This window comes from Trichinella spiralis, assembly GCF_000181795.1.
Source record: "Trichinella spiralis strain ISS 195 chromosome Unknown Scfld2, whole genome shotgun sequence".
NCBI classification, from domain to species: domain Eukaryota; kingdom Metazoa; phylum Nematoda; class Enoplea; order Trichinellida; family Trichinellidae; genus Trichinella; species Trichinella spiralis.
This window is the reverse complement of record NW_003526941.1, coordinates 7,133,335-7,157,596: the sequence shown is the minus strand read 5'-3', so window position 1 is coordinate 7,157,596 and position 24,262 is coordinate 7,133,335. Positions and strand designations below refer to the sequence as shown.

The following is a 24,262-nucleotide window of genomic DNA, read 5'->3' as shown; positions in this document are numbered from 1 at the left end:
GTGTTCAATCACATTTTCTATTTGTATCGCCATCTTAACAAGTGTGCTTGTGAAATCAGAAAATTTTCACTTTTTATTTATTTATTATTTATCCACTTCTCTTTGATATGATTTGATCCTATTTTTTGTTGTCTTGACATGAAAGTAATTTGTAAAATGGGTTATCTATTTTCAACGGTATCTTAGCTGCTTCAGTTGTGTGCCCTGGAGTTGCTTAATCCAATATTGATAGCGGTTGCAATAGTCTCAGTGTGGGATGTGATGTGAACAGCTATTTATATTTATCGATAGGCAGAAATTTTCATTTACCACTTACTTGGGCGTTCTGTTGTTCTGTTTACCTCACCACTGCTCAATGTGGTTGTGCTATTGGATTAAAATATTTTCTGATAAAATTTAAAAAATCAAAAGCAAAACACAGTGTACAATAAAAACCAAAAATGTCGAATAGTTTCGATTCTGTTGGCTACTGACTGATGAAGCGCAGTCATCTCCAAATTGGTAAGAGTGTTTGTCGGTGTTGAGAGTTTTTGCTTTTTCGTGAATATGCTTTTTTTATTGTTTAAAAATTAGTTGTGATATTTGAGAATTTAAAATTTTCATGAGAAATTGTTTTATTTTCTCGTTCTTTCCTGTTAACATATTGTCAGTATAAACGCTTGAAGAGAGAGGGCATAATTAAAAATTCAATGGACATGATGAGATATTTTAGCGGAATGTGTGAACAATTTTTTTTCTTCCATCTCCACTTTAACAATTACGTTTTAATCTTTTCGTCATTATTTAAGGGTTCGTTTGTGAACGGTTCAGTGATTCTAACAATTTAAGTGATTAATGGACAATTTTATGATTTATTTCAATGATTAATGTGTATATTTCATTTACCTGTCGTATGTGTAATGCATACCATAGATGTATTGATTTTGTTGTCGGTTTGAACTATATAGCAACGAGGAGATGACTACTTTTATTGAAAATTGACTACAGTTGTCTAGTTGTAAATTGAAATTGTGAATTGGTGGTTTTGCCGACGAAATTTGGCACATTTTGCAAAGGTTCTAATCCAAATTTGAATACAGAATTATTTTTTTTCAAGTATGGCATAATATACATATACGTATAGAGAGTTATTAATTGTTTATTTGAAAAAAAATCTTGTTTATCGCTGCTTTATTGATCAGTAAGAATCCATTGCTAATGTTGGCATAACTTTTTTATATCTTGGCCGCAAGCGGCCTGTTGACAAAGACAGAATGCCGAAAATTTGTTCAACATTCCAATATCACTTTGTGTGATTATGGCATAAGTATCGATGCAATTGTTTTTCTTCTGGGCTTTATTTTTCTACAATAAATTACTTGTTGGCAAAGATTAAAATATTTCTTTTGTTTTGGAAAGTATCAGCTTTCTTTTCATTGCTCATATGCGTATGTGTATGTGTTAGTGAGGAGGTGATCATCGATCCATGTCGGCTGTATGTAAGTTGTTGGAGGAAAACAAATTTTATCCCGTCGGGCATATTAACTTTCTTCGCTTACTTGCTGCTAGTGATGCTTTCCACCACTACTGCTCGGTTGTTTGCCTGCTTGCTGCTTGCTATATGCACTTATTATTTGTTCAGTGCTGTTGTTATGCTTCTACGCTTATATATTACGCTAGAATAGTAGTCCATTTGTCTACGCTTTCTGTTGCTGGTGTTATGCCTTCAAATGGGTACATTTTCTATGGTTTTTATTGATTTTTTAAACAAATGTTTGCAGCATCACAAAAAATGAGCAAAAGTTTGATTGAGTTTTTTAAAATCTATTCTGAGAAAGTAGATGCAGCGCACATTATTGTTTTACATTATTATTCAAAATGAAAGCTCATCCATATTCATTGTTATTACTGTTTTTGATTATTTTCTCTTCAGATCTGTCAACGTAAGATAGAAAAACTATTGAGATTAAATTTTTTTTTCCTTTGCTCTATTTGCTATTCTTTTTAATGAGTTTACTGAAAAACGATCGATTATAACTACAGATATGATATATATATATATAAATATGTACGTTCTTTTATGTTCTTCTAATCGTTCTCGCATCTTATATATGAGGAAGTATAAAATTTTGCGATTCAAAGTTCAAATTCAACTTATGCAATTTTCATTATTGTTGCCTGAGGGGAGAGAGAGATTTGTCAGAAGTGTGATGAATGAAAATAAAAGTGAAATTGGTTTGAATTAAGTGGACTTGATTTATTGTTTTATCATCAGAAAATATTCATTTATTTGTAAAATGTTGATTAATTTTTCAACTGAAAAATGCTGAATTAATTATTACTACGAAAAACGATTTAATGATATGCTCCAGTATTATAAATTATAGATGAAATCGATGAAAAATTATAAATAGTAAAAGAGTTATATTGTAAAGTTTTTAATGAAAATTTTTCAAAAAAAAAGATTCTGTTCAGTGAATTCTGTTGAATTGATTTTCAAATGAACGCATAGTGAGATTTTGTTTCTGTTGCAGAAAAATATATTCGAGGGTGGTTGGTAAATTTTGCTTTTTGAATAGAGGAAATTTTTATATTGTTTTTTTTTTATTATTTCCTTTCAAATCTTTTCACGCAAAATTTAGACAGTAAAAATGACCAATGCAGATTGGCAAACTGCTGGGTTTGGTGTTGTGTGCATTTGGTGGATTAGTTTATCGGATAACAAGGTGAGGCGTTTGGATGTTTTTCTGCAGCAACAATTGCGTCAGTGGAGGCATGTTTTGGTCGTTGATGTCGTTTGCATTTTCTGAATGTTTCTTAACGAGTTTTACAAAAAGGTCATCGATTTATACACGGATTTGATGAAATTGAACAGATGAGAGAAATGAACAAGAAAAATAGTAGAGCCGTAGAGAGAGAGGGAGGGAGATAGACGGGCGGGGCAGGAATAGGGGGAAGGAGGGGGGTAAACGGAGGGTGATAGAGAAAGAAAGAAAGAAAACGAAGGACAACGAAGTATAGAGGGAGGGGGGGGGTTATTGAAAGATGGAAGAGAAGACATTTGCGACGGTTAGAAATCGATTGCGGCTAGATGAAGCTAAAAGAAGCTCAGATGTGGGCAATAAGCAAGCAGACGACAGCCGACAACAGCTCAGTCTCGCTTTATTGAACTTTGTTATCTTTTCTTTTTACCGCACCGTTGAATTCCGTTTGCATAGGCATTTCTGTTTTGTACAGTTTGATTTTCAAAATTTGTGATATACTTATGGTTTTTTTTTCTTTCCTAAAATAGAAATGAGCTCGCCCGGTATGCATAAAGAAACCAAGCAACAATGGGCATCCCCTTCGGTGCAGTCGGATTCTCCCGCCGATTTTGAAATCATCGGCATTTGGTTTGGCTACATTCTTACCGGCTTATCTTGGTTTATCGTCGCCATTACGTTTCCTTTTTCCATGTGCTTTTGCCTGAAAGTGGTTAAAGAATACGAACGTGTGGTCATCTTTCGCCTTGGTCGACTCATGCCTGGCGGTAAGTTTTTCCACCACTTACCTCTTCTGCACAATTTCTGCTAAATTATTCTACAAAGTTAGTTGCTCTGATGGAAAAAATCAATGCTATTCTGTTGCATTGGACAAAAAAAATTAATTATTACTGTGTAGATAATTTTTATTTTTGCTTTACTCTTTTCATTGGGAAACAACGAGTGTAACTTCCGTTTTGCAACGCAAATTCAGCTTCAGGATTATCTGCCAACAGCAATAAGTATATAAGTTATATTGATTGATGAAATGAGTGGGAAAGTTTTTTCTTTTTTGAAACACTTTTCTTTGGCAATTAATTAATCAGATTTGTGATCAATTCAACTGTAACGGCTCTTATTTTAAATGTTATCCAATGCATTCAATATTCTATCACAAATAGCAACTCCTTATTTTGCTTTCATGCAGATAATGGTGATGATGTATTGTTTTATTAAGATTATTGTAAATTGAAAATATTATTTTTTGAACTTCTATTATTTCTGAAAATTTTACTGCCATTCCCACATTTTGACACACAATTTATCAATCACTGGTGAATGAATAGCTTGTTAGTTATTAACTGTCGAAGCTTACATACACACAGAGAGACATTATTGAATGTTTAAAAATTGTTTTAAATAATTGAATATAACACTTTTTAAAGAGAATAAGTTGGGACTTTGCAGCTTTAATGAAAGCTTGATTTATTCTAATCTGTTTTGATAAGGTTGCAAGAGATTTTTTTTGTTCCACTATTGAAATCTATTTTTAACTGTTCGCTTCAAATAACCGATGTCATGGTAGTATGTATAGTCAGTAAGTAGGTTTTCATTTATTTTAGTTTTTAGTAATTAAAATGTTGAACAATGATCGCATTGATAATTTTCAAAGCAAAAAGAGAGAAAAAAAAGGATTTTTAAAGTGGTTTTATCAAAAGCAAACATTTTTCACAGATAAAATGATTTCAACGTTGTCGCATTCAATGAATGAAATTCTTACAAATGAAATTAAACCATTGCAGCATGCAGATAAATAATTGCGCTAGTCAATATAAATAATCCATGCGCAAGAGGCAAGAAGAAGCAATATATTAGCTAGCATTGTACGGACAGAGTTGTTCTTTTTTTTTTTGCTTTCTTTCTTTATGATGCTATTTTACATAATGATAAATATTAGGCAAGGGAAATTTTTTGTTCTAAATGAAAATAATCGATTTTATTTCAAAATGGAAAAAGCTGAAGAAATAGACTTTTTTTGCATTTTTTATGAAAGAATTTTGAAGCTTATCATCATAATAAATAGCTTCTTCGTAACAATTCTGATGGCTGGGGAAGATACTTTATATTTCTTGCAAAGTTCTAAATTATAGTTTTTTTGCGAGCTTTTTTTTCTCGGCTAGCATCGAGTATGAATTATGATCAATTGCATTGATGATGTTTGGTTCGATTTCTGAAAAGTTGAATTAAATTTTGTAAAATTGTTTATGCACAGTGACGTGATTTCACTGAACAGCTGATGACATTTCATTTGAAAGTCTATTTATTGGTGCTGCTTTGCGTGAAGCGGTGTTTCAATTATAATTGAATTATATAATCGAATGTGAGATTATTTATTAGTGGGAGCTGTTCTAAGCGTAATTTCTGTTCGCTCAAATGTAATTTATACTCGTTTTATTTTTAAAATGTAATTTTAATATTTTATTTTATTTTATTCAGTTTAATAAATAACATTTTGAAATTATTTTCAGAATGTTTGCTAACGAGTATTTGAAATTTGTAATAATAATAATAATAATTGACAGATTGATAGCAGTCACTTGAAAAATGCATTGTATGACTAGTAGTTGAGTAGTAGTTGCAGATTTTTGAATCTCTTTTAATCAGTTTTGAAGGTATTTGAATAATTATATTTGTTTGCTTGCTACACGTTGATATTGGTTGTAGTTGCTCGAGGACCAGGACTTGTGTTCATTATGCCATGTATTGATACTTATCGAAAAATTGATCTTCGTGTCGTATCCTATGCCGTACCCCCGCAGGAAATATTATCCAAAGATTCGGTTACTGTATCCGTGGACGCGGTGGTCTATTTCCGTACTTCGGATCCAATTGCTGCGGTGAACAATGTCGATGACGCTATATACAGTACGAAATTGTTGGCTCAAACGACACTGCGAAATGCGCTTGGAATGAAAACGTTGACAGAAATGTTGTGCGAACGAGAGGCGATTGCGCAGCTGACGGAAACTATTCTCGACGAAGGTGAATAATTTGTTTTGCTTTCTGCATACCGTTTTAAGCGCATATACTTTTTTCATTGTACATTGGGCAGAACAGAATTGGTTGGTTTTATTATTTTGTTCCTCTGTTGCAGGTACTGAACATTGGGGGATCAAGGTAGAACGTGTCGAGGTGAAAGATATTCGTTTGCCGCAACAGTTGACCAGAGCAATGGCAGCCGAAGCGGAAGCGGCTCGTGAAGCTCGGGCTAAAGTGGTGGCCGCCGAAGGGGAGATGAAAGCTAGTCGTGCTTTGAAAGAAGCTGCAGACGTGTTGGCCGATTCTCCAGTAGCTATACAGCTTAGACATTTGCAGGCGTTGAGTAGCATCGCTGCCGAACATAATTCAACTATCGTTTTTCCAATTCCGATTGATTTGTTTGGAAGTTTTATGAGAAAGGATAAATAATACAAACACCCAGGCGGAAATTAATAAATAAAGTGAGAGTGAGTGCGAGAAAGAGATTGCAAAAGAAGAAACTGGAATAGAAATCGAAAAGAAATGCAATATTTTACAAAGATGAAAAACTACCAACTTTTTCTTCCTTTACTCTCTCTGATCTCACTCACTGCTGAACTTTGTTCTTCTTCACACACACACTGCGATTGTATTTTGTATTTTCGTGAAGTTATGCATTTTTTTTCTTCTTTGTACAAAATTTGTCCATTTGGCTGCTGCAGATGTGCAGGCCTGTGGCCTGTGGCAAGATGCAAACTTCTTTCAAAAGAGAGGATGAAATGTAGAGACGCATGCAAAGGTTGTTGTACATTCTGCTTTTCTCTGTTTTCTACTGTAAACACGTTGACCAATTTTGTCCATGTTATTGTGAAAAATAAACTGCTATCGTTCATTTGAAATGATATTATAACTCTTGCCAAAGTTATATGTCGGTTCAAATGTGTTTTTTCCAAGTTTGCAGTTATTTTTCGTACGACTCATTCGGAGCAATTTCAACGCAACAATAAACCATAATTATTCAGCTGTTTATGAAGACGTTTGGAACAGTTGTGCTACTACGACTGTTTGTTTTCAGTAAGATTATTTAAACTATGCAACTTCATGACACATCTCTCTCTTCTCATTGATAATTTTTTGTAGAACAAGTAAAAAGTGGTTTTGCTAAATTTTGTAATTTTCAACTTCAAATAATATTCTATTAACAAAAATATTATTTATTCAATTATTATTATTCAAGGAATGTTTTTGGTGGCATCTTAAGAATTGTACTTGATTACCATTAAGTGTATCGTATGACAATTGGAATACTGTCGTTCTTGAATGTAACTGTTTATGACTGCGGATATATAGCGTGGGCGTCTGCTGCGGCGTAGCTGGTGAGTGATAGATGAAGTGTTAATTGGTTCGAAGCTTCCGATATTTTTAAACTTTTACATTTATTGCTGTAGCTTGAAAACTTTATTGTATATTTATGTTTTGCCAATATTGTAAACGATTAAATGTTTGTTGTTGTTATTCTGTTCCGTATGTTCAGGCATGTTTTGCACTTTCGTTCAAGCATACTTTTGATTAACGTTTGTTGATTGTAATTAATTCTTGAAAAGTTTTCCATTTTCATTCTATTGACCAAACCAATCATGTTGTTTTTCTTCCATACTTCAAATGCTAATCTAATTCCAGGCGCTTTTGCTTGCTAATCTCGCCAGTAGTTCTCGAGAAAATTTCATAGTGAATAGTGAATAAGTCTTCTTTTTTGTTTGTTTTTATTTTTATTTACTTTTTGTTGGTTCTTTTATAATTAAAATGCGTAATTGTAACAGTAACTGCTCATTTGAGCATTGTTTATTCACTTTTTAGTGCAATATGTGTGAAATAACGCAATATTGTATTTTAAATGAAGTAATCGTTTATGCATTTAAAATTTATCAATTATTTGCACATGTTTTTGTTTATAAATTTATTTTTGTATAAAATTTAGGATTTGAAAATTAATAATTATTGACGTTTTATTCAGGGTATACATATGTGTGTGTGTGTGTGTTTTGCTGCAGTTGAATAGAGAGTATCTATGAAATCGACTAGATGTGTTCGGGAAGAATTGAGTGTGCCTCAATCTAAAGAAAGCGATTCGATGGATCAGAATCCATCTAGCAGTTTTGAAGAGCCGTTGCTAGTCGGTTTGAACGATTTCATTGACCAAGATTTTGACATTGACGATGAAGAACAAGAAGAGGAGGAGGTGACGATTTTTTCTCAGTCATCTCCTCGTTTGACGGTCAGTTGCGTATCTGCGCATGACTATTACAAAACCATTGCCTGTGGACAATCGGATGTGAAAGTTGCGACGCAGAAGTTGACTGCTTTACACTGCGAGTTCGACCAGCATGTAGTGCAGTTATTTCGCTCTGCGAAACAGACATGGCAAAAGGACGAAAATGATGGTGCTTCGCAGAGTCCCGTGAAATTGCAGTGCTCGGCTGAGTCGGATGAACAGGATGAAGAGAATGCTTGCGAAGGTGGGAAACAACCAAATGGAAATTTAAACGGCGACAGCCACAACAACTACGACGTGAATGACAATGGTCGCTTCAAGGATGCGCTGAAAGAGTTGGAACGGAAACGCAGACATCCGGCTCGTCTACATCCTGACATATGGTACAACGATGCAGGTCAGCTGAACGACGGACCGAGTTGTCGTTGCTGCTGGAGGGCTAGACAGAAGGGTATCAGTCATGGAAGATATCCTGGCGAAGCTAGAGTGGAACCGTGCGATCCGTTGTCGAACAATGCTAACCGCTTGCATTATTACAGAGTTGTTATCAAACCGCAGGCGAATCTTTTTCAAAAATTTTCCATAACCGAAATTGAATACAAAGATAAAGTATACTCGTTCGACGGTTTTGGCATACTTTCCCACGAACTGATTGACCGCAACATGCCGTTGTGTCGCTTGAATCGGTGGAACATTGATTACGAAGTGTCGCTGGTGGAAGAGGTGGTGCCAGATTTTTTTTCCGTTCGTGATTTGGATTTATTTTGGGAATATGTGTTTGTCGAATTGCTCGAATTGTACGACGTGAAGTTGTTTGCTGCCAATGTGGAAGACGGCTGCCCAATATTTCACATTTATCCGAGATTCGTATGCAAGCGGAAAGAGAAGACTGGATGCACGCAGCAGATGTTGCCGATGTCGGTTGTTTTGGAGCATTTGTTGCAGAATTGTAGGTTGATTTTCGACCAACCTGCTGAGCGGGGTGATTTCAACGACCGGGTCAACAAGCATTTGGACAAGTTCAGCGAAAAGTTGAAAGGTCAAGTGGTGGCAAATCCGTGGAAACGTCCCGTGGCGCTTCGGCTCGATCAGCTCGACCGAATGCAGAAAGCGCCCGACGGATATTCGGTAATTGTACACTTTGGCCGTCACCCGACGGTCACTACCTATGCCGGCACGCCCGAATACCAGCGTGCTTGGAAGCGGTTTGCCAAATTTCGACGGGTAGTGATGCTTCAGTCGTATCCGAGGACCGAAGACCGGGCCAAGTTGGCCAAAATGGAAGCTCACTTGACCGAACTGAAGGCGAAAAACAGCGTCAAGCGTGACCTGATCATGGAAGTCTCTTGTCAGGGTTTCATGCAGACCGGTATTTGGTCGGACGTGGTGCAGCATTGTCTGATTTTGTTGGTATTGCTCAACCATATCCGCTTTCATCGTTGCCTGCGCGTTTTCCAACAACGCATCGACTATTCGTTCCGTAAGCCCAGCCTGCTCGAATTGGCGTTCACGCATCCTTCTTACCGGGCCGACAGCGGCACTAATGCCGATCACGTGCGCAACGTGCTCAACAACTGTGGTCTGAGGCAGCTGGAGTTCGGCTCCAAGCGCACCAACCCGTGGAACAGCCGGAAGCGTGGTGTCAGTTGTCTAGTGAACGTGATGTCCAGGATGGGCGAGAAGAAGAGTCGTGCTTCGAGCACGGTGAACAACGAGCGTCTGGAATATCTGGGCGACGCGGTGATTGAATTTTTGACCACCATTCATCTGTTTTACATTTTTCCCGATTTGGAAGAAGGTGCTTTGGCCCCGTACCGAACGTTGATGGTTCAGAATAGTCATTTGTCGAAGTTGGCGGCGAAGATGGGCTTGGACGAATTCATGCTGTTCGCCCACGGTCCGGATTTGTGCTTCGAAGAGGACATGCGCCACGCGATGGCGAACGCTTTCGAAGCGATCCTGGGTGCGGTCTATTTGGACGGTGGCGTCCACGTCGCGGACCGTGTTTTCGGACGATTTCTATTTCCGCCCGATTGGAACCAAGCGTTGCATTGGGTTTGGTTCCACCCCCCGCGCCATCCGTTGCAACAAGAATATCCGGACGGTGATCGTCACTTGATCCACCAGTGTCCGACGTTGCAGAAGCTGACTGAATTCGAACAACGCATCGGCGTGCGATTCAACCACATCCGTCTTTTGGCCAGGGCCTTCACGCGCAAGTGTGTCGGTTACAATTTTCTCACTTTGGGTCACAACCAGCGGTTGGAATTTTTGGGCGATTCGGTTCTTCAGCTGGTCACCACGGAATATTTGTACAAGCACTTTCCCGACCACCAAGAGGGACATTTGTCGCTGTTGCGAAGCTCGTTGGTCAACAACCGTACCCAGGCGGTGATTTGTGACGATTTGGAAATTCCGAATTTTATTTTGCAACCGCCGGCATTTTTGCGCAACGAACCTCAAGAATTGCGCATGAAGGACAAGGCGGATTTGGTCGAAGCGTTTTTGGGCGCTTTGTTCGTCGATCACAGTTTGGATTACTGTGCGGCGTTCGTGCGTCACTGCTTTCTGCCACGCCTTAAGCAGTTCATAGAAGAGCAGCGTTGGTGCGATCCGAAATCCCAACTGCAGCAGTGTTGTCTGGCGTTGCGCAATCCGTCCGGCGGTGATCCGGACATGCCGGTTTACAAGGTGGTTTGCGTTGAAGGTCCCACGAATACCCGCGTCTACCGTGTAGCGGTTTATTTCCGCGGCGAGCGTCTGGCCACCGGCGAAGGGCACAGCGTGAAGCAGGCCGAAATGAACGCCGCCAAGAACGCTTTGCGAGCTTATCGGGCTTTGTTTCCGCAAATTTTTCGCAATCACAACACTTCAACAGCTCCTCCACCTTCTTCATCTGCTTCATTTTCATCTTCACTTTCGAATCCAGTCACTGACGGCCACAAGATCACCAACAACAACGGCAGCAGCAATGGATATTACAACACCAGGAACCGCAGCGGAAGCAGCAACAGCAACAGCAGCAGCAGCAGTAATTCCGTAATAATTACTACTACAGTTACTTCTAGTAGTAGTAGTAGTAGTAGTAGTAGTAGTAGTAATAGTACTAGTAGTAGGAGGAGCAGGAGCCGCAAGAGAAATTGTTGTAGCATCATTAATAAGAAGAATAATAAGAGGAGTAATAATGATGATGGCGATAGAAACAATAGAAACAGTATCTGCAGCAATAGTAGTAGTTGCTCTGCTTCTAGTAGTAGTACACAAGGGGAAATTTCCGATTGAAAACGAACACATGTTGCGTGTTTTCCTCTTCGCGTACCTCCAGTTTGCTTTTTTTAAAATTGTCTCTTTTCTACATGATTTGGCTGATTTTTTCTTTTACCTTATTCATATTGCATTTTCATATTTGTGTTGTTTCAAGCATTGTTTTAATTTTTTTGGTTTGTCTTTTTCAGAATAAAATAACACACAACTACTTACTGATCGGTGTAGTGTTATTTTGTTCTACGTTCCATTATTGGCCGTTCGTATTTTGTGAAATAACGAAAAAACTTATTCTTTTTTTAATTATTTTTATATTATTGTCGGCTTATCAGCATTATTATTATTATTAATCTCCGTTTGGTTGCGTTTGTTTGTTCATTTTGTAAATTATTTCTGCCAATTGTTGTACAGTTTAAAATGGAATTTATTTCGAAAGAAAACAAAATGGTAGTAAAGAAAAAAGAATATTTAAAAATTTTTTTACATATTTTTTGAGTGTGTTGTGTATATGTGTGTGCGTTTCATATTTGTTCGATGAAGGAGAATTGAAATTTATCTCCGATCGTGCTGTGTGCGTTGAGCGAGTGCTTGGCTCTTGTTGTGCTCTCTGTACTGTTTGATATTAATTTTTTTTGTTTATATTGTAGAAGTTCGAATTATTCTAATAAATAACAATGCCCACAGCGCAGTCAACGGTGAAAGAAGAAATATGGAGCAAGATACTTTGTGAGACGCAGTCGAGGTCCAAGTGTGCGTTGCCAACAGCGTCGGTGATTGTGTTGGGTGACAGCGATTCGGGAAAGACGTCGATGGTAGCCAGACTTCAGGGTGTGGAAGAGCCGAAAAAGGGAGCTGGATTCGAATATCACTATTTGGAAATCAACCCGGACTACAAGGTCGGCTCGTACGCTTACCAGTTGAGCAGCAGTTTGCCGGATATTAGTGCCGGCGATGTTCCACGTTTGGGCGTATGGGTTCTGGACGGGGATCCTCTGTACGCGCCGTTGCTTCGGTTCGCTTTGCCGGCGGAAAATTTGAAACACAGCGTCGCGTTGATTTGCTGCTCAATGGCCGAGCCGTGGAATATTGGGCAGTCGTTGCAGCGCTGGACCGACGTGCTGGAAAAGCATCTGAACCAGTCCGGCTTGTACAGTACGCACGTGTTGTCGGAATGTCGCGAAAGGCAGGTTCGATTTTGGCAAGAATACGTTGAACCGTTGGACAGCAGCTCGCACAGTGAACTTGGGCAAAAGGTGCCCAGCATGGAGCCGGACCAGATTTTGTTGCCGCTCGGCCAGTCGACGTTGACCAGAAATTTGGGCTTGCCGTTGATTGTTGTTGTGACCAAGTGCGATTTGTTGTCATCGTACGAGAAGCAGTTTGATTTGAAAGACGAAGATTGCGATTTGATCCAGAAACAAATTCGACAATTTTGCTTGAAACACGGCGCCGCACTTGTTTACACCAATGTCAAAGAGGGTCGCAATTGTGATCTCTTGTACAAGTATATTTTGCATCGTGTTTTTGGTTTTCCGTTCACTCAACCGGCATGCGTAATTGACAAAGAGGCGATGTTCATTCCGGCCGGATGGGATAATGAAAAGAAAATAAGCATCATCGAAGACGGTTTACCCGAGGGGGCAGAGGAGGCTTTTCTGAATCGTTTCAGCGATCAGCTTGTGAATCCATTGAACAACAGCTTCAACGACAACAACATCACTGCTGGTGATGCTAATACTAGTGCTGGTAGTAATAGTAGCAGTAGTGGTGGTAATAGTAGTTTTAGCGGATGTGCAAGTCAGAAAGAGTTGGAAATGAAAATCGAAGACGAACAAGCTTTTCTAGCACGTTTGCAAACGTTGCTGAACACAACTTTGCCGAACACCCAGTCGCCTGGTCAGCATCGTCCAGACGGCAGCTCACCGATGCCGATGAGTATCACTTCACCACGTCACTCGTCGGACAAAAGTCGACCGTCGCCCATTGGTGGTCAGTCGTCGAACGGTCTGTTTTCGTCCGCATCCGTTTCTGCCGGCGGTTCCGCAACATCCGCGCAGTCGAAGAAAGCAGACAGCATCGGCAAAATAGCAATGCAAACTGTCAGCGGTACCGGAACCGGCGCCGGTGCCGCCGGTTCGGTGGGCGGTGGTCCGGTGGGACCGAGCTCCGAAGGAGCTTTGGCGCAGTTTTTCAACAATCTTTTAGTGAAACGTCCAGCGTCGGCGTCGACTGCCGCCGGTTCTGCAAAACTCACTTCTGAATCTTCTGTCCGTGAACGAACTTTTGACGATTCTGAATCCGAAACTCAAACAGAGTAAAACAATCGATCAATCGTATATTATGTAACATTGTAAAACTGTGAGATAATCATGATGATCATTGTTGTAATGAGGACGACGATGGTGCAATTTAATCTTGCACATTAGAATTACAATTCTACAGTAGAAAGAAAACTGTTGTGTAAGTTATTTTCAATTTTTGCACATGCTGATAATTCTCATTCTCACCAGTAATTTCAATATATAATGATCATAATAACTATCATTGTGCTAATATACAAGCTGTTGTTTTCATTCATTCATTCATTCATGGTGATTCATTTTGTGGTGCTTTTTTATACATTTTTCCTACACTATTTTTTCCCTACTGTGTGATTTCGTTCTTAATTTATTTATCCAATAAATAACACTTTATTGTTGTTAATTTTCTGTTAATCGAATGTTGTTCATGCATGCACGTGATAATTAATTGTTCTGGATAAATGGCACAACATGCCAAAGCTGACAACAACGATATGAATATTCGAACTGTTGCTGTTGTGGATGTGTGGAATGAATTTTTTTTTTCAGTTTTGTTTCATTTTTCTTCTATTTTTTGGAATTAATAAGTACGATTATTTAAGTTGTAACCGTGAATGGAATTGCAATAGTGATAAAATATTATTATGCTTTTCCAATTCATTGAAGCAGCTAATATGTAGAATATTTTTTGTTCGTTCTTTTCTGATTTTTGCCATTACAATTGATAATAATTTTCAGTTGGCACTACTGCTGCTCAGATGATGCTTCAAAAGCAAAAAGATAGAAAGAAAGGCAGTGAATATGGATTGGTTTGGCTGATGGCTTGATTGTCAATTCAGCATGGATATCCAGCAGAAGAAAATGATCACAAATCGGTTATTGTTCTCATGCCATTCACACGTTCATCTTGTCACGCACAGTTGAGCTCTTTTCTCAGGTAAGAATTCTCAGATTTCTTTATTTGTGCAATATTGACCATTTATTAGTATTAATATTCACTGATGGCGCAATTAAAACTGATCTCTGCGCAACTATTGCCGTGATGAATTATTGTAACTGAATTAGTAGATGTAAATTATGTTCATCATCTTAGAGGTCATTGTTCATCATCATCTATGCTAACTTTTTCCAAAGTCGATTTTTTTAGTTCTGCACGTTTCAGTCATACAGTTTGTTAAGAATCATTTTGAAATTGACTGTATTTATGCATTTGAATGTCATTTAAAATTAGTTGTATTATTTTTGTTCGTAAATGGTTTTATCGAACAAATGTAGAGAGAGAGAGAGATTGAGAGAGAGAGATGTTATGATAAAATAGTCGCTATAAAAATTGTGTTCCAATGCATTTTTCATCGCTGAATGTGAAAATTAATTTCTTTCGTTTTGATAGTTCCAAAAAAAGTAATTTGTGAATTAATCATTAAATTTTACAAGCAAACGGAACACATGTACATTGTAGAGAATCAAGTGTGAGAAGGATTTTTTTTGCTTTATTTTCCTATCAGTAAAAATAACAACGGGTATGGAAAATTGATTCAAACGAACATGCTCAAAAATGGTTTTTGGAATTATTAGAATAATAATAATTATAATCAGTTATAAGGAAGCAACGATCATCATCATCATCATCATCTCTATTGTGCTCATTGTCATCCATGTCCATGTTATTGTTAGTCACTTACATGATGCGGAAAAGAACAAGGCAGTGAATTAATTTGTTGTGCACCATTTCACCAGTTTATTCGATGATGAAGCAAACAGTATTGACTATGCTATATGCTATGAAAAACAATATTGCGATGAATGATGAATCTTTTTCTACAACAGGACACAGGATTTTTTTTCTTGAAATGGGTTGTGCGAATCTGCAATTCCAGTCACGAGAACATCCTGTGATTTGTGCTTTTCACAATAGTCCATGAGACTGAAAAACAGAATTTATATCAATTTCGCAGCTCTTACGGTTGTCGAAAGATGAAATTTTATTTTAATAGCAATTTTTATGTATATATAATGGTGGATGAAGAACATTTGAATCAGTTTCAAATCATCAGTTTGAATGCAGGAGTTGCAGTTTATAAACATCTCTTATCATCAGCAGTGGAATGAAGTTATTTAACAGCTTAGCCGATGGGCAAATGAACACAATTTATCATTATACTCTTCGCAGAATTTTTAACTTTTACATTGTATTATTACTAGTATTATTATTATTTCGCTCAGCTTAGCTTAGCTTAAAATAATGAAACTAATATGACTACTTCGTGATGTACACACATACATGCAAATTTTCATCAGATATAAAAGGATTATAATTTTGCTGCGTCAGTATTATTGTGTATAGGCGTTAATTATTTTCTGCTCGTTTCAAATAATATTTTACGTTGTATTGTGTATGAAATTATTTTTACCGAGCACTTGTAAATTGATGAAGAGCAAGCAAAATTTAATCATTATAATTACAATAATTATGCCTATTCATTTTAGTATATTAATTGTTGTACTGAAATAGTTAAGCGCTTTCGCTGTGTCACTTATATAAAATTGTTGTTTTCTTTAATAATGGGCATTTTCACATAATTTACGGAGTCCTTGTATTTTCCATCAAATCGTTCGTGCAATTTGGTGAAAAGTGATTTTCCAACAAAAATGGAGAAAAAGAAATTCAAATTGAAAAATCTATGATGTATTTTATGCATGAATGAGTTATGTATAAAAATCCATATGAGTATATAATGTATAATGGCGGCCGAATTAATTTAAAGAATGTGACTGTCGCTGAATTGTTGCCACTAGTTGCGCTTGTAAACAAATTCAGCCATGCATATTGATGCATATTTAAGCGTATTAACTAATTGACTGTTTAAACTATAGTGAAATTATGAATTGGTATGAATTAGCATTTGCTGCTATTCACAGTGAAGCAGTGCGAGCAAATCAAAGGCGGCTAAACTTTAAATTGCACTTTAGCATAGACGTTGTTGGCATATAGAATCTATGGATTTTGTTTGAAAATATCTCTTGTTTTCTGCAAAGACTTTGCATTCTTTGTCCAACTGCACAATTTTTATTACAATATTGAAATGGCAACGTCCCATTACAACAAACGCTTCTATTGGCTGTATTGAAAACAGTTTTATCGAATCACTGTTTTCTTGCCTTGGGCAATTTTGCAAACATTTCCAAAGCTCGCCTATTTTGTTATTGATCACTTCAAAAAGGTATCCTTGTATTCAATTTAGAAGAGAAATTACTATATGTATATATATACATTTCATCTTTGAAAAAAATAATACAATAAATAAGTAGTAGAAGAATGGATTAATATTAGAGGAGGATTAAGTTTAAATGAATAATGGAAAAGAATGGGTAAAACTTACTCTCTGGAGACTTCGGAAATTCTTTTTCTCGGAAGGCTAGCCTCCATGCGAAGTTGTTCCAATTGATGACGAAGTGATTCGATCTGGGCTTGAGCCGCTTTCGACATTCCAACCAACAAACAGAATGAACCGAACAATATGATACCCAGTTTTATTTATTTATTTATTGTTTTTTCAACGGATAATAATTTTCTTCTGCTTTGTAATGGGGAAATTTGCCTGCTATGTATGAACCGCGTACGCTTGCCAACTTGGTGGATGGAAAGCGGCGAGCACTGGTTTGACATTTGAGAACAATGAAAAACGCCAAGCAGACACAATCCGCTCCGTCTGTTGCCACGGGTTACTACGCTTTCTGACGCTTGCTGAAATAAATGCTGACGCTGAAATTGCATGCCTAGTGGTCGCGGACAGCAGATGTGCCGCACCGGTTGCCTTTCTCTTAAAAGCAACACCGATCGATCGGTAAATATGCCTCGGTTGGGCAACTTCAACTTTCACAACAGCATTCAATGAATCTCTGATCTGTGGAAAATGATCAACTTCTCGACCATATTTTATTCATTAATTTTTCATTTGGAGAAAACCATTCTCTTTGTCAAAACACCATTCAGCTTAAACTTTCTATGCTTCTCATTGTTTACCAAAACCAAATTACAAGCAAAAATAATCATCAACTTAATTTATCTGTTTCGCTTGTGATATTAATTTCTCACTTTTGACTATTTAATTTTGTTCTTTTCATCATTTTCTGCAATTGGCATACTTCGCAATTGTTCTTGTTATTCCATTAATATTATATATATCTCGTTCATCCTTTATGCATATGCATATGCATACAGTTATTTATTCATTTGAATTGACCCATCAGTACAGCTGCTGATTAATTGTAATTCATAGTAATTAATTGCATTAATTTTTTACTCTTATTTCAAGTTGATCTATCTCCGTGTTCTATGTGCCATCACAGCAACAATTTATCAATCTAATTTGTTAAATATTATTCAGTAATAATGTTCTTTCCGCAACAAACAACCAAGTGAATAATAATGATTCTCCTTTTTGCAAGCAAACGTGTGATCAGTATTTGCACATTGATATCTTTGTTTGTTTGTTTGTTTGTGTTTTCTTTTTCTATTTTGGTAATACTTTGATTTGATTTGAAAAATAGCATTGATAATCTGCTAAATTGGTATATCAGTTTTCATTGACAAGATTGACAAGATGATGAAATGCCAATGTTAGTGAAATATAAAATGCAAGAAAATAATTATTACCTGGGTGGGCTCTATTTGAAATTAATAGAAAATTATATATTCAGTCACGTATGCTACCACCACCACAATCTTATATGAACGAATTGTTTTCTCGGTTTAGCTGCTTGATAATTGCCTCCTACTTACGGGGGATAATTTTGTCCTACTGCTTGACTGTTGATCCCACAACAGTAACACGACCAACAGTTGCAATGATCATTCACTTGTTTTTTTTTGATTTTTATATTACACTTATAATTGTATGAAGTGTTAAATTAAATGCTGTTAATGAAAATTTCCTCTTATTTATTCACATGCACTTGCTTTGATATTGAATACTCGATAAAGCAACATCACATATTATATCCAACTGCACTATTGTTAAATTGAATTGAAATTTATTTACAAAATTACATGAGTTTTGTTTGTTTTTTTCATTTATATTATTTTTAATAATAATTTTGCATTCTATATTTGAACGGAATCATATTTATTTTTACATTTGTATTAGGTGACATTTAAGCAGCAGTTGTGTTCCGCAACGGCTAATTGTGCATCAGTGCAGAATGGAAGGGAACAATTGCTATTGATTTGTAATTATTTTTTTCTAAAATCCATAAATGTTGACATGTGTTTGAAAAAAATTACTTTACTCTAATTATTATTATTATGCTTTGTTTATATTGAGAAAGTGTATTTGAAGATTGGTGCAAAATATTTTTATCACCATCATCATCATCTCATTGTGGAGAATAATTTTCAATTTCATATTGATCCATTTGTTTCAGTCAATCAACTGTTGTTTGTTTAGCTTTATGGAAATTATCTGCATAAAGCATTTTTCGATTCATACACACGAAGATGATGATAATCTATTTTGTAAATGTCAAGTGCAAGTGCATTATTCTGTTCTCAGATAATTTCTGATGAACATCCCTAGTGGAGAGAGCTTGTTTGCCATCCATGTTTTTTTAAATGTTTTTTTCTAAAAAATATTATTTTTTAATAAATTTATTTGAATATACTCGAATGAATGTAGAAATATGAACTGTGAGGATGACAGATGCGTTTGGTTGAAACCAGGCATGGCTTGACGACAGTGAGAACCACAACCCAACACTCAGTGTAAAGATAGAGAACAAACAGTGTTCGACAAATTTCTCAAAGTAACCAAGTTTTGGAGATTGGATTTGGGATAATCGTTTTCTTTTGATTTCAAAGGAATGACCATTTCCATCATCGCAGTAAGCAAATAGCTCTGAGTTGTTGATTTAACATAACAGTCAGATGATAATAAATTAATCTATGGAACATGGCCGTTGCATGTAAAGTTAACTTAAATATAATATAATTTTCAGAGTAAAGAATGAATTTTTATAACTTGTTTATTACTTTTTATATTAATGAACTATTGATTACAATTAAAGCGGTGATGAACTTTGATAATTTCTGAGAACACTGATTAATTTATTCCAAATAAAATAATTGTAAGCACAGACAGATATTTGTAAAAATTGACAATATGACTAAAAAGTTTACTCATTAAAGATGATTGTTTTTTCTTTGTTCAAGCTCAATGAAAGAGATGAATGAAGCGAAAGATAAAGTTGGTGAAGAGAAAGGCATAAATTACGAAAAATGAATTTCCGCAGAACATTTGAAAAGTGTGAAAAGTGAAATGGGGCAATTTGCAATTAACAGAATGGTAAGTTTTTTTTATAATTTATTTACAAAATTTAGCCACTTTATAAAGCTAAAACAATACATCGAACTTTAAAAATTTAGGTGATTTGAAAAACATTACGACGAATGCATGTTGTTCAAATCTACAGAATCAGAATCTGTCACTGACAGTTATCAAATGGAAATTCATATAAATTACGATATTCACCACTTCTAGGTACAATTAAGTTGATTAAAAAAACACATCAAGTGCAGTTATATATATATATTTATTTATTTATCAGTTCATATTGCTAACGAGCTATAGCTGCAAAGCAAACAAACGTCAAGACTACGGTTTAAAATGTGCATATTAAAAAGACGACGCTTAAGAGTGATGAAAAATAATTGGACCTGACATCAGCTTGAAAACGAAATTAATAACTTTATCAATCTAATGATATCGAGATGTGAAGAGGAATTATATACATCATTAATATTGTAAACCTCTATCTCATATATTGCTGTTGTAGTGATTTTGCATGTAAGGTTGCGAAACCTATGTCTGTTGAACGTAATGAAATGTAGGCATCGAACTTGTTTACCAGAATTTTCATGCAAATTTTTAAGTGTGACCTTGAGGTTTGATTACTTTGCAACTGTTGCTAACAAATAGCCTGAACTTTTAATATATTAGATAAACTTCGTTTAAATTGCTTCGTTCTATCAATTCAATGGTATATTTCGTAGTTGAGAAGAACAAAAGAATTACTATTGTGAAGTTGCAACTCATATAATTCTTTTCGTGGCGTTTTAGTTTAAAAGTCGAGAAAATTGTTGTTTGCTCAACGTGCGGAATAGCAGCCACAGTAGGACTTGTTTACCAGAAAATGTATGCAAATTTTTATTCCACTGCTATGCGTACGTTTACGTGGCTTTAGTGTCGCTGATTGCTGGCCTACGGTGTGCAGTGCGAGTGCGATGGCGTTTTCCGTGCGATGAAAATTATGGAATATTATTGAAAACTGCTTTGCGTTTCGTTTATTATTTTTTATTTCTTCAAATTAAGTCATCTACATTTGTACGAACGTGAATACAAGGTTTAAATGAAGGCATCGAAGGCATTCGTTTTAGTAAGTTGCATTTAGTTTACTTCTTCTGTAATTTATGGATAGCGTGGTTCAGAACATACATTGGATGTCTAATAGATATCAGAGCAAAATGACGGAATCTTTTTAAGTTGTGAAATGTTGCGGCTAACATAACGAAATACTTTTAAATATTTCGTATATATAGCTGCTTACGATAAATGAGGTATATCTTTGTTAAATGCTTTAATATTTCACAATAAAGAGCATATTAGCTTCAATTATTATTAGTACTGAGCATTTACTTTAGTTTTTCTATAATTTGTTAATAGCATAGTTCAGAATATGCATTGAATCTCAGAACAGAGTGACAATCTTTTTCAATTTAGAAATTTTACGGCTAACATAACGAACTAATTAAAAATATTCCATAAATATGGCTGCTTACAATAAATGAGGAATACATATATGTATATATTGATCAACTCGTTTTATTGTATAAATTAATAATTTAATTTCTTCTGTTGATTGATTTACAAGCCAATGCAATTAATTAATAATTTATAGTTTATCTGTTTTTATAATTTTGCCAATGAATGATTAAAAATGTTGATTTCGTTGTACATGAAGAAATATTTTATTAATATTTATTTGGCAGAAAAGTTAAAAATTTAATGATTGTTTGGTTTGGTTTGATCGACGTATTTAGGCGGGCAAATGCAAAGTGTAACCAGGAGTGCAATCATAAAGACTGCTAGAAATGTGAAAGGAAATATGACTCCTTTGTTCAAGACTTTTGATTCTGAAAAAATACACGAAATGAATTTAGTTCGGTACTACCGACATGGTATTCAAATAAATAAATAATATATTGTAATGAATCATTTTTAATGATGGTTTAAATAGTTGTTGTGTTTACTTAACAAATTGGTAAAATTATTGATTACGGCATGTCAATTAACTTGATCTGATGAAAGATTTGTGTGAATTGTGTTTCCTTATCTTGGAATTGTTTTCTGTTAAAGAAGTGTTATGTAAATTTTATGTATTTGTTTTCTTGTCAAGAATTGCAGAGGTCGTAGGTTTTAATCATAAACATTGTTTTAGTGTGCTGCTTACCTTTCATTTCACATCTTTCTCCTGACAGATTGGTTGCACATTCACAGTTCACTACATTCGACCTTCTCATTACAGGTATGCCTTTATTTTTGCAGTAATTTTTCAGCACTGAAAGCAATCAAATATATAGATGCACCAATAACTTTGTTTGAATTTATTTTCCGCTCACCTGTCAGGCATGAATAGGTTGTATTCGTTTTGCTGCATAAGCAAATTTCATACCCTGTCGTATTTGACAGATGGTATCCAGGTGTGCAGTTAAGTTGGTTTATTCCTGAAATATTTTGAATTTGTAAAGATAAATAGATTTTAATGAATTCTGTTTTTCTTACTTATCTGGCAGTGGGATCCTGTAAAATTACTCAAACAAGCACAGTCGGTGTGATTTTCCAGTACCACTTGTGTACCACCATTGTAGCATTCTGTTTTTCTTTGCTTCAGACCTGTGTATATTTTGTTTGCATCAAACTTTACTTCAGCTCCATCACAAATTATATTCAAATTGCTCTTGTAAAATTTCAAATATGCAAAATTGTGCAACCAACTTACTTTGTTCACACGCGTTGCCCGTGAAGCCTTCTGGACAGTTACACACTGTTCTATTAATTATGAAAAATTCTGTCGCACCGTTTTGACATTGTATATGCTGTTCTTCATCTTGAAATTATTAGCACCATTTTGATCAAATTGAATGATTTGTTTTGCTCAATTGAAAAATGCACAGTTTCTACTTACACACTGTTATATCACTGCTTCCGTTTATTATCTTACCTTCGTACGCACGCCTGCTTGCTTGAACACGCGTATCTGAAAACAAAATTATTATTTTCTGTAATAGAAATGTTTTATATTTATTTCAACCAGTAAGTTTTGAACATTTTCAATTCTTCAGCTAGTGTGAATTAGTATTATTTTTGAGATAATTACGAATTTCACAAAAAATTCTTTCCAGAAGTTGAAAAGAAAAGTGCTAATGTTTGTTTTTCCATCTACTTGACTGAGAAGTAATGTGATAGTTTTACTGATAATAAATAGATGGAAATGCTTACCGTGATTGCATAGTGCTCCGATAAATCCTGGACGGCATTCTGTGCATCCCTGTGAATAATTTTGGTTCACATGTTCAACACAGTTGTAAGCATAAGTTGATGCGCATAAAACAAATGCATATGGATGTTCATTTTTGCAATTGAAAAACGACTTGATTTTACTTCCTACAATACTCATTGTTCCATGTTTAGCATAGGGTGGAATGGATATTTCAATATCATTGCAAAGCGGAAAGTCTTTTCTTTTCAATATGTGCTTCAAGCGATTTTTGATGCACAGTAAATGCTGAGCAGTATCTTCAGTAACAGTGAGTCTGGTTCCGTTGGAAAATTCTATTTCAACATTAAGAGTTGTCTCATTAGAATTCGCCGCCTTTATCAGATGTGCAGACAGTATTTTGAATCCTCGTAAAGCAGTCGCGTCATAATTGTCAAACTCATAATCATATTTTATATCCAATTTGGAAGATTCAGTACAAATAGCAGGATGAATGGTTCCATTGGGAAGCTTTTCAGCACATTCTTTTTTGGCAAACTCAAACCAATCGTCAGAAGGCTCAGATAGGAGCTTTTTTTCTTCATCCAGTTCCAAGTATGTGAGACAGTAACCTTTACGCAGCTCGTAACCATTGTACAGATTTTTGTCTATGTCAGATGGACATTTCTCGACGGCTCCATTTAAACCTACAAGCAATCCACTCAACATTAACCTAACAAGCAATCCTTTTGAAAATTCAAATATGAAAGAATGGAAAATGTGCCAACAATGGTCACAAATTGTCATTATATTTTTGGCAAGCTTATTGGACAGGAAGAGAAATAGATGTGACAGTAGAGAAGTGCGAACCGTTTAAATATTCGAAGTTGCGCGCCATTGTTTAAATTCATTGTTTAAACATTCCATTTGAGTTTAATGTTTAAAATTCCGTTTAGCACTGTGATAATTTATAATAGGAAAACGAAAAGGCTCCGTTGATTTAAAATTTATTTTTTCACTTTACGTTACTTCACAGTAATACGTTCACGTATGTTAGATACATTTTAGAAAAAATGCAAAAAAAACAATACTGCAACAACGCAAGCAGTATTAGTGTTTTTTATCTCTTTATTCGATTTTTTCACAATTCTAAAACA

The 24,262-nt window shown here is 35.7% G+C and overlaps 7 protein-coding genes across 7 annotated transcripts; 4 read left to right on the top strand and 3 right to left on the bottom strand.

Moving 5' to 3' along the window:
• The first annotated feature begins 227 nt into the window (after positions 1-227).
• Positions 228-6,190, top strand: Tsp_06190 (SPFH domain/band 7 family domain protein). Its single transcript, XM_003380422.1, has 4 exons — positions 228-501; positions 3,272-3,508; positions 5,445-5,762; positions 5,875-6,190. Exons 1-4 carry the CDS (start codon positions 477-479, stop codon positions 6,186-6,188), a joined length of 894 nt encoding a protein of 297 aa, XP_003380470.1. The 5' UTR covers positions 228-476; the 3' UTR covers positions 6,189-6,190.
• Positions 6,191-6,307: 117 nt separating this feature from the next.
• On the bottom strand, positions 6,308-6,631 carry Tsp_06191 (pleckstrin protein). Its single transcript, XM_003380421.1, has one exon. The coding sequence runs from the start codon at positions 6,629-6,631 to the stop codon at positions 6,308-6,310; it is 324 nt and encodes a 107-aa protein (XP_003380469.1).
• A 1,175-nt stretch (positions 6,632-7,806) lies between these two features.
• Tsp_06192 (putative RNase3 domain protein) lies at positions 7,807-13,592 on the top strand. The gene is made up of 3 exons (XM_003380420.1): positions 7,807-10,675; positions 11,959-12,999; positions 13,120-13,592. Exons 1-3 carry the CDS (start codon positions 7,807-7,809, stop codon positions 13,590-13,592), a joined length of 4,383 nt encoding a protein of 1,460 aa, XP_003380468.1.
• Positions 13,593-14,035: 443 nt separating this feature from the next.
• Positions 14,036-14,634, top strand: Tsp_06193 (hypothetical protein). Its single transcript, XM_003380419.1, is given in 5 exon segments — positions 14,036-14,098; positions 14,124-14,202; positions 14,313-14,383; positions 14,414-14,511; positions 14,526-14,634. The coding sequence occupies 5 exon segments, from the start codon at positions 14,036-14,038 to the stop codon at positions 14,632-14,634; spliced, it is 420 nt and encodes a 139-aa protein (XP_003380467.1).
• A 758-nt stretch (positions 14,635-15,392) lies between these two features.
• On the bottom strand, positions 15,393-17,061 carry Tsp_06194 (conserved domain protein). The gene is made up of 2 exons (XM_003380418.1): positions 16,955-17,061; positions 15,393-15,498 (listed from the first exon to the last, which is right to left on the bottom strand). Exons 1-2 carry the CDS (start codon positions 17,059-17,061, stop codon positions 15,393-15,395), a joined length of 213 nt encoding a protein of 70 aa, XP_003380466.1.
• Positions 17,062-17,347: 286 nt separating this feature from the next.
• Positions 17,348-18,966, top strand: Tsp_06195 (hypothetical protein). The gene is made up of 5 exons (XM_003380417.1): positions 17,348-17,433; positions 17,963-18,059; positions 18,276-18,416; positions 18,722-18,803; positions 18,914-18,966. The coding sequence occupies exons 1-5, from the start codon at positions 17,348-17,350 to the stop codon at positions 18,964-18,966; spliced, it is 459 nt and encodes a 152-aa protein (XP_003380465.1).
• A 2,665-nt stretch (positions 18,967-21,631) lies between these two features.
• Positions 21,632-23,912, bottom strand: Tsp_06196 (conserved hypothetical protein). The gene is made up of 7 exons (XM_003380416.1): positions 23,129-23,912; positions 22,815-22,886; positions 22,629-22,736; positions 22,412-22,522; positions 22,249-22,353; positions 22,080-22,187; positions 21,632-21,762 (listed from the first exon to the last, which is right to left on the bottom strand). The coding sequence occupies exons 1-7, from the start codon at positions 23,910-23,912 to the stop codon at positions 21,632-21,634; spliced, it is 1,419 nt and encodes a 472-aa protein (XP_003380464.1).
• Positions 23,913-24,262: the final 350 nt, after the last annotated feature.

Excerpts from the sequence above, each read along its gene's own strand:
- Tsp_06190 (XM_003380422.1), top strand. The coding sequence starts at position 477 with ATGAAGCGCAGTCATCTCCAAATTG. Across the intron at positions 502-3,271 it reads GCGCAGTCATCTCCAAATTG|AAATGAGCTCGCCCGGTATG; the intron begins GTAAGAGTGTTT and ends TTCCTAAAATAG. Across the intron at positions 5,763-5,874 it reads GGAAACTATTCTCGACGAAG|GTACTGAACATTGGGGGATC; the intron begins GTGAATAATTTG and ends CCTCTGTTGCAG.
- Tsp_06191 (XM_003380421.1), bottom strand. The coding sequence starts at position 6,631 with ATGAACGATAGCAGTTTATTTTTCACAATAACATGGACAAAATTGGTC.
- Tsp_06192 (XM_003380420.1), top strand. The coding sequence starts at position 7,807 with ATGAAATCGACTAGATGTGTTCGGGAAGAATTGAGTGTGCCTCAATCT. Across the intron at positions 10,676-11,958 it reads GTTGCGCAATCCGTCCGGCG|CGCAGTCAACGGTGAAAGAA; the intron begins GTGATCCGGACA and ends CAATGCCCACAG. Across the intron at positions 13,000-13,119 it reads CGACAACAACATCACTGCTG|CACGTTTGCAAACGTTGCTG; the intron begins GTGATGCTAATA and ends AAGCTTTTCTAG.
- Tsp_06193 (XM_003380419.1), top strand. The coding sequence starts at position 14,036 with ATGGCACAACATGCCAAAGCTGACAACAACGATATGAATATTCGAACT. Across the intron at positions 14,099-14,123 it reads GAACTGTTGCTGTTGTGGAT|TTTTGTTTCATTTTTCTTCT; the intron begins GTGTGGAATGAA and ends TTTTTTTTTCAG. Across the intron at positions 14,203-14,312 it reads CCGTGAATGGAATTGCAATA|TTGGCACTACTGCTGCTCAG; the intron begins GTGATAAAATAT and ends AATAATTTTCAG.
- Tsp_06194 (XM_003380418.1), bottom strand. The coding sequence starts at position 17,061 with ATGTCGAAAGCGGCTCAAGCCCAGATCGAATCACTTCGTCATCAATTG. Across the intron at positions 15,499-16,954 it reads ATTTCCGAAGTCTCCAGAGA|TCTCATGGACTATTGTGAAA; the intron begins GTAAGTTTTACC and ends TCTGTTTTTCAG.
- Tsp_06195 (XM_003380417.1), top strand. The coding sequence starts at position 17,348 with ATGCCTAGTGGTCGCGGACAGCAGATGTGCCGCACCGGTTGCCTTTCT. Across the intron at positions 17,434-17,962 it reads CGATCGGTAAATATGCCTCG|TAATAATGTTCTTTCCGCAA; the intron begins GTTGGGCAACTT and ends AATATTATTCAG. Across the intron at positions 18,804-18,913 it reads GGAACAATTGCTATTGATTT|ATTGGTGCAAAATATTTTTA; the intron begins GTAATTATTTTT and ends GTGTATTTGAAG.
- Tsp_06196 (XM_003380416.1), bottom strand. The coding sequence starts at position 23,912 with ATGACAATTTGTGACCATTGTTGGCACATTTTCCATTCTTTCATATTT. Across the intron at positions 22,523-22,628 it reads GGGCAACGCGTGTGAACAAA|GTCTGAAGCAAAGAAAAACA; the intron begins GTAAGTTGGTTG and ends AAATATACACAG. Across the intron at positions 22,188-22,248 it reads AACCTATTCATGCCTGACAG|TGCTGAAAAATTACTGCAAA; the intron begins GTGAGCGGAAAA and ends GATTGCTTTCAG.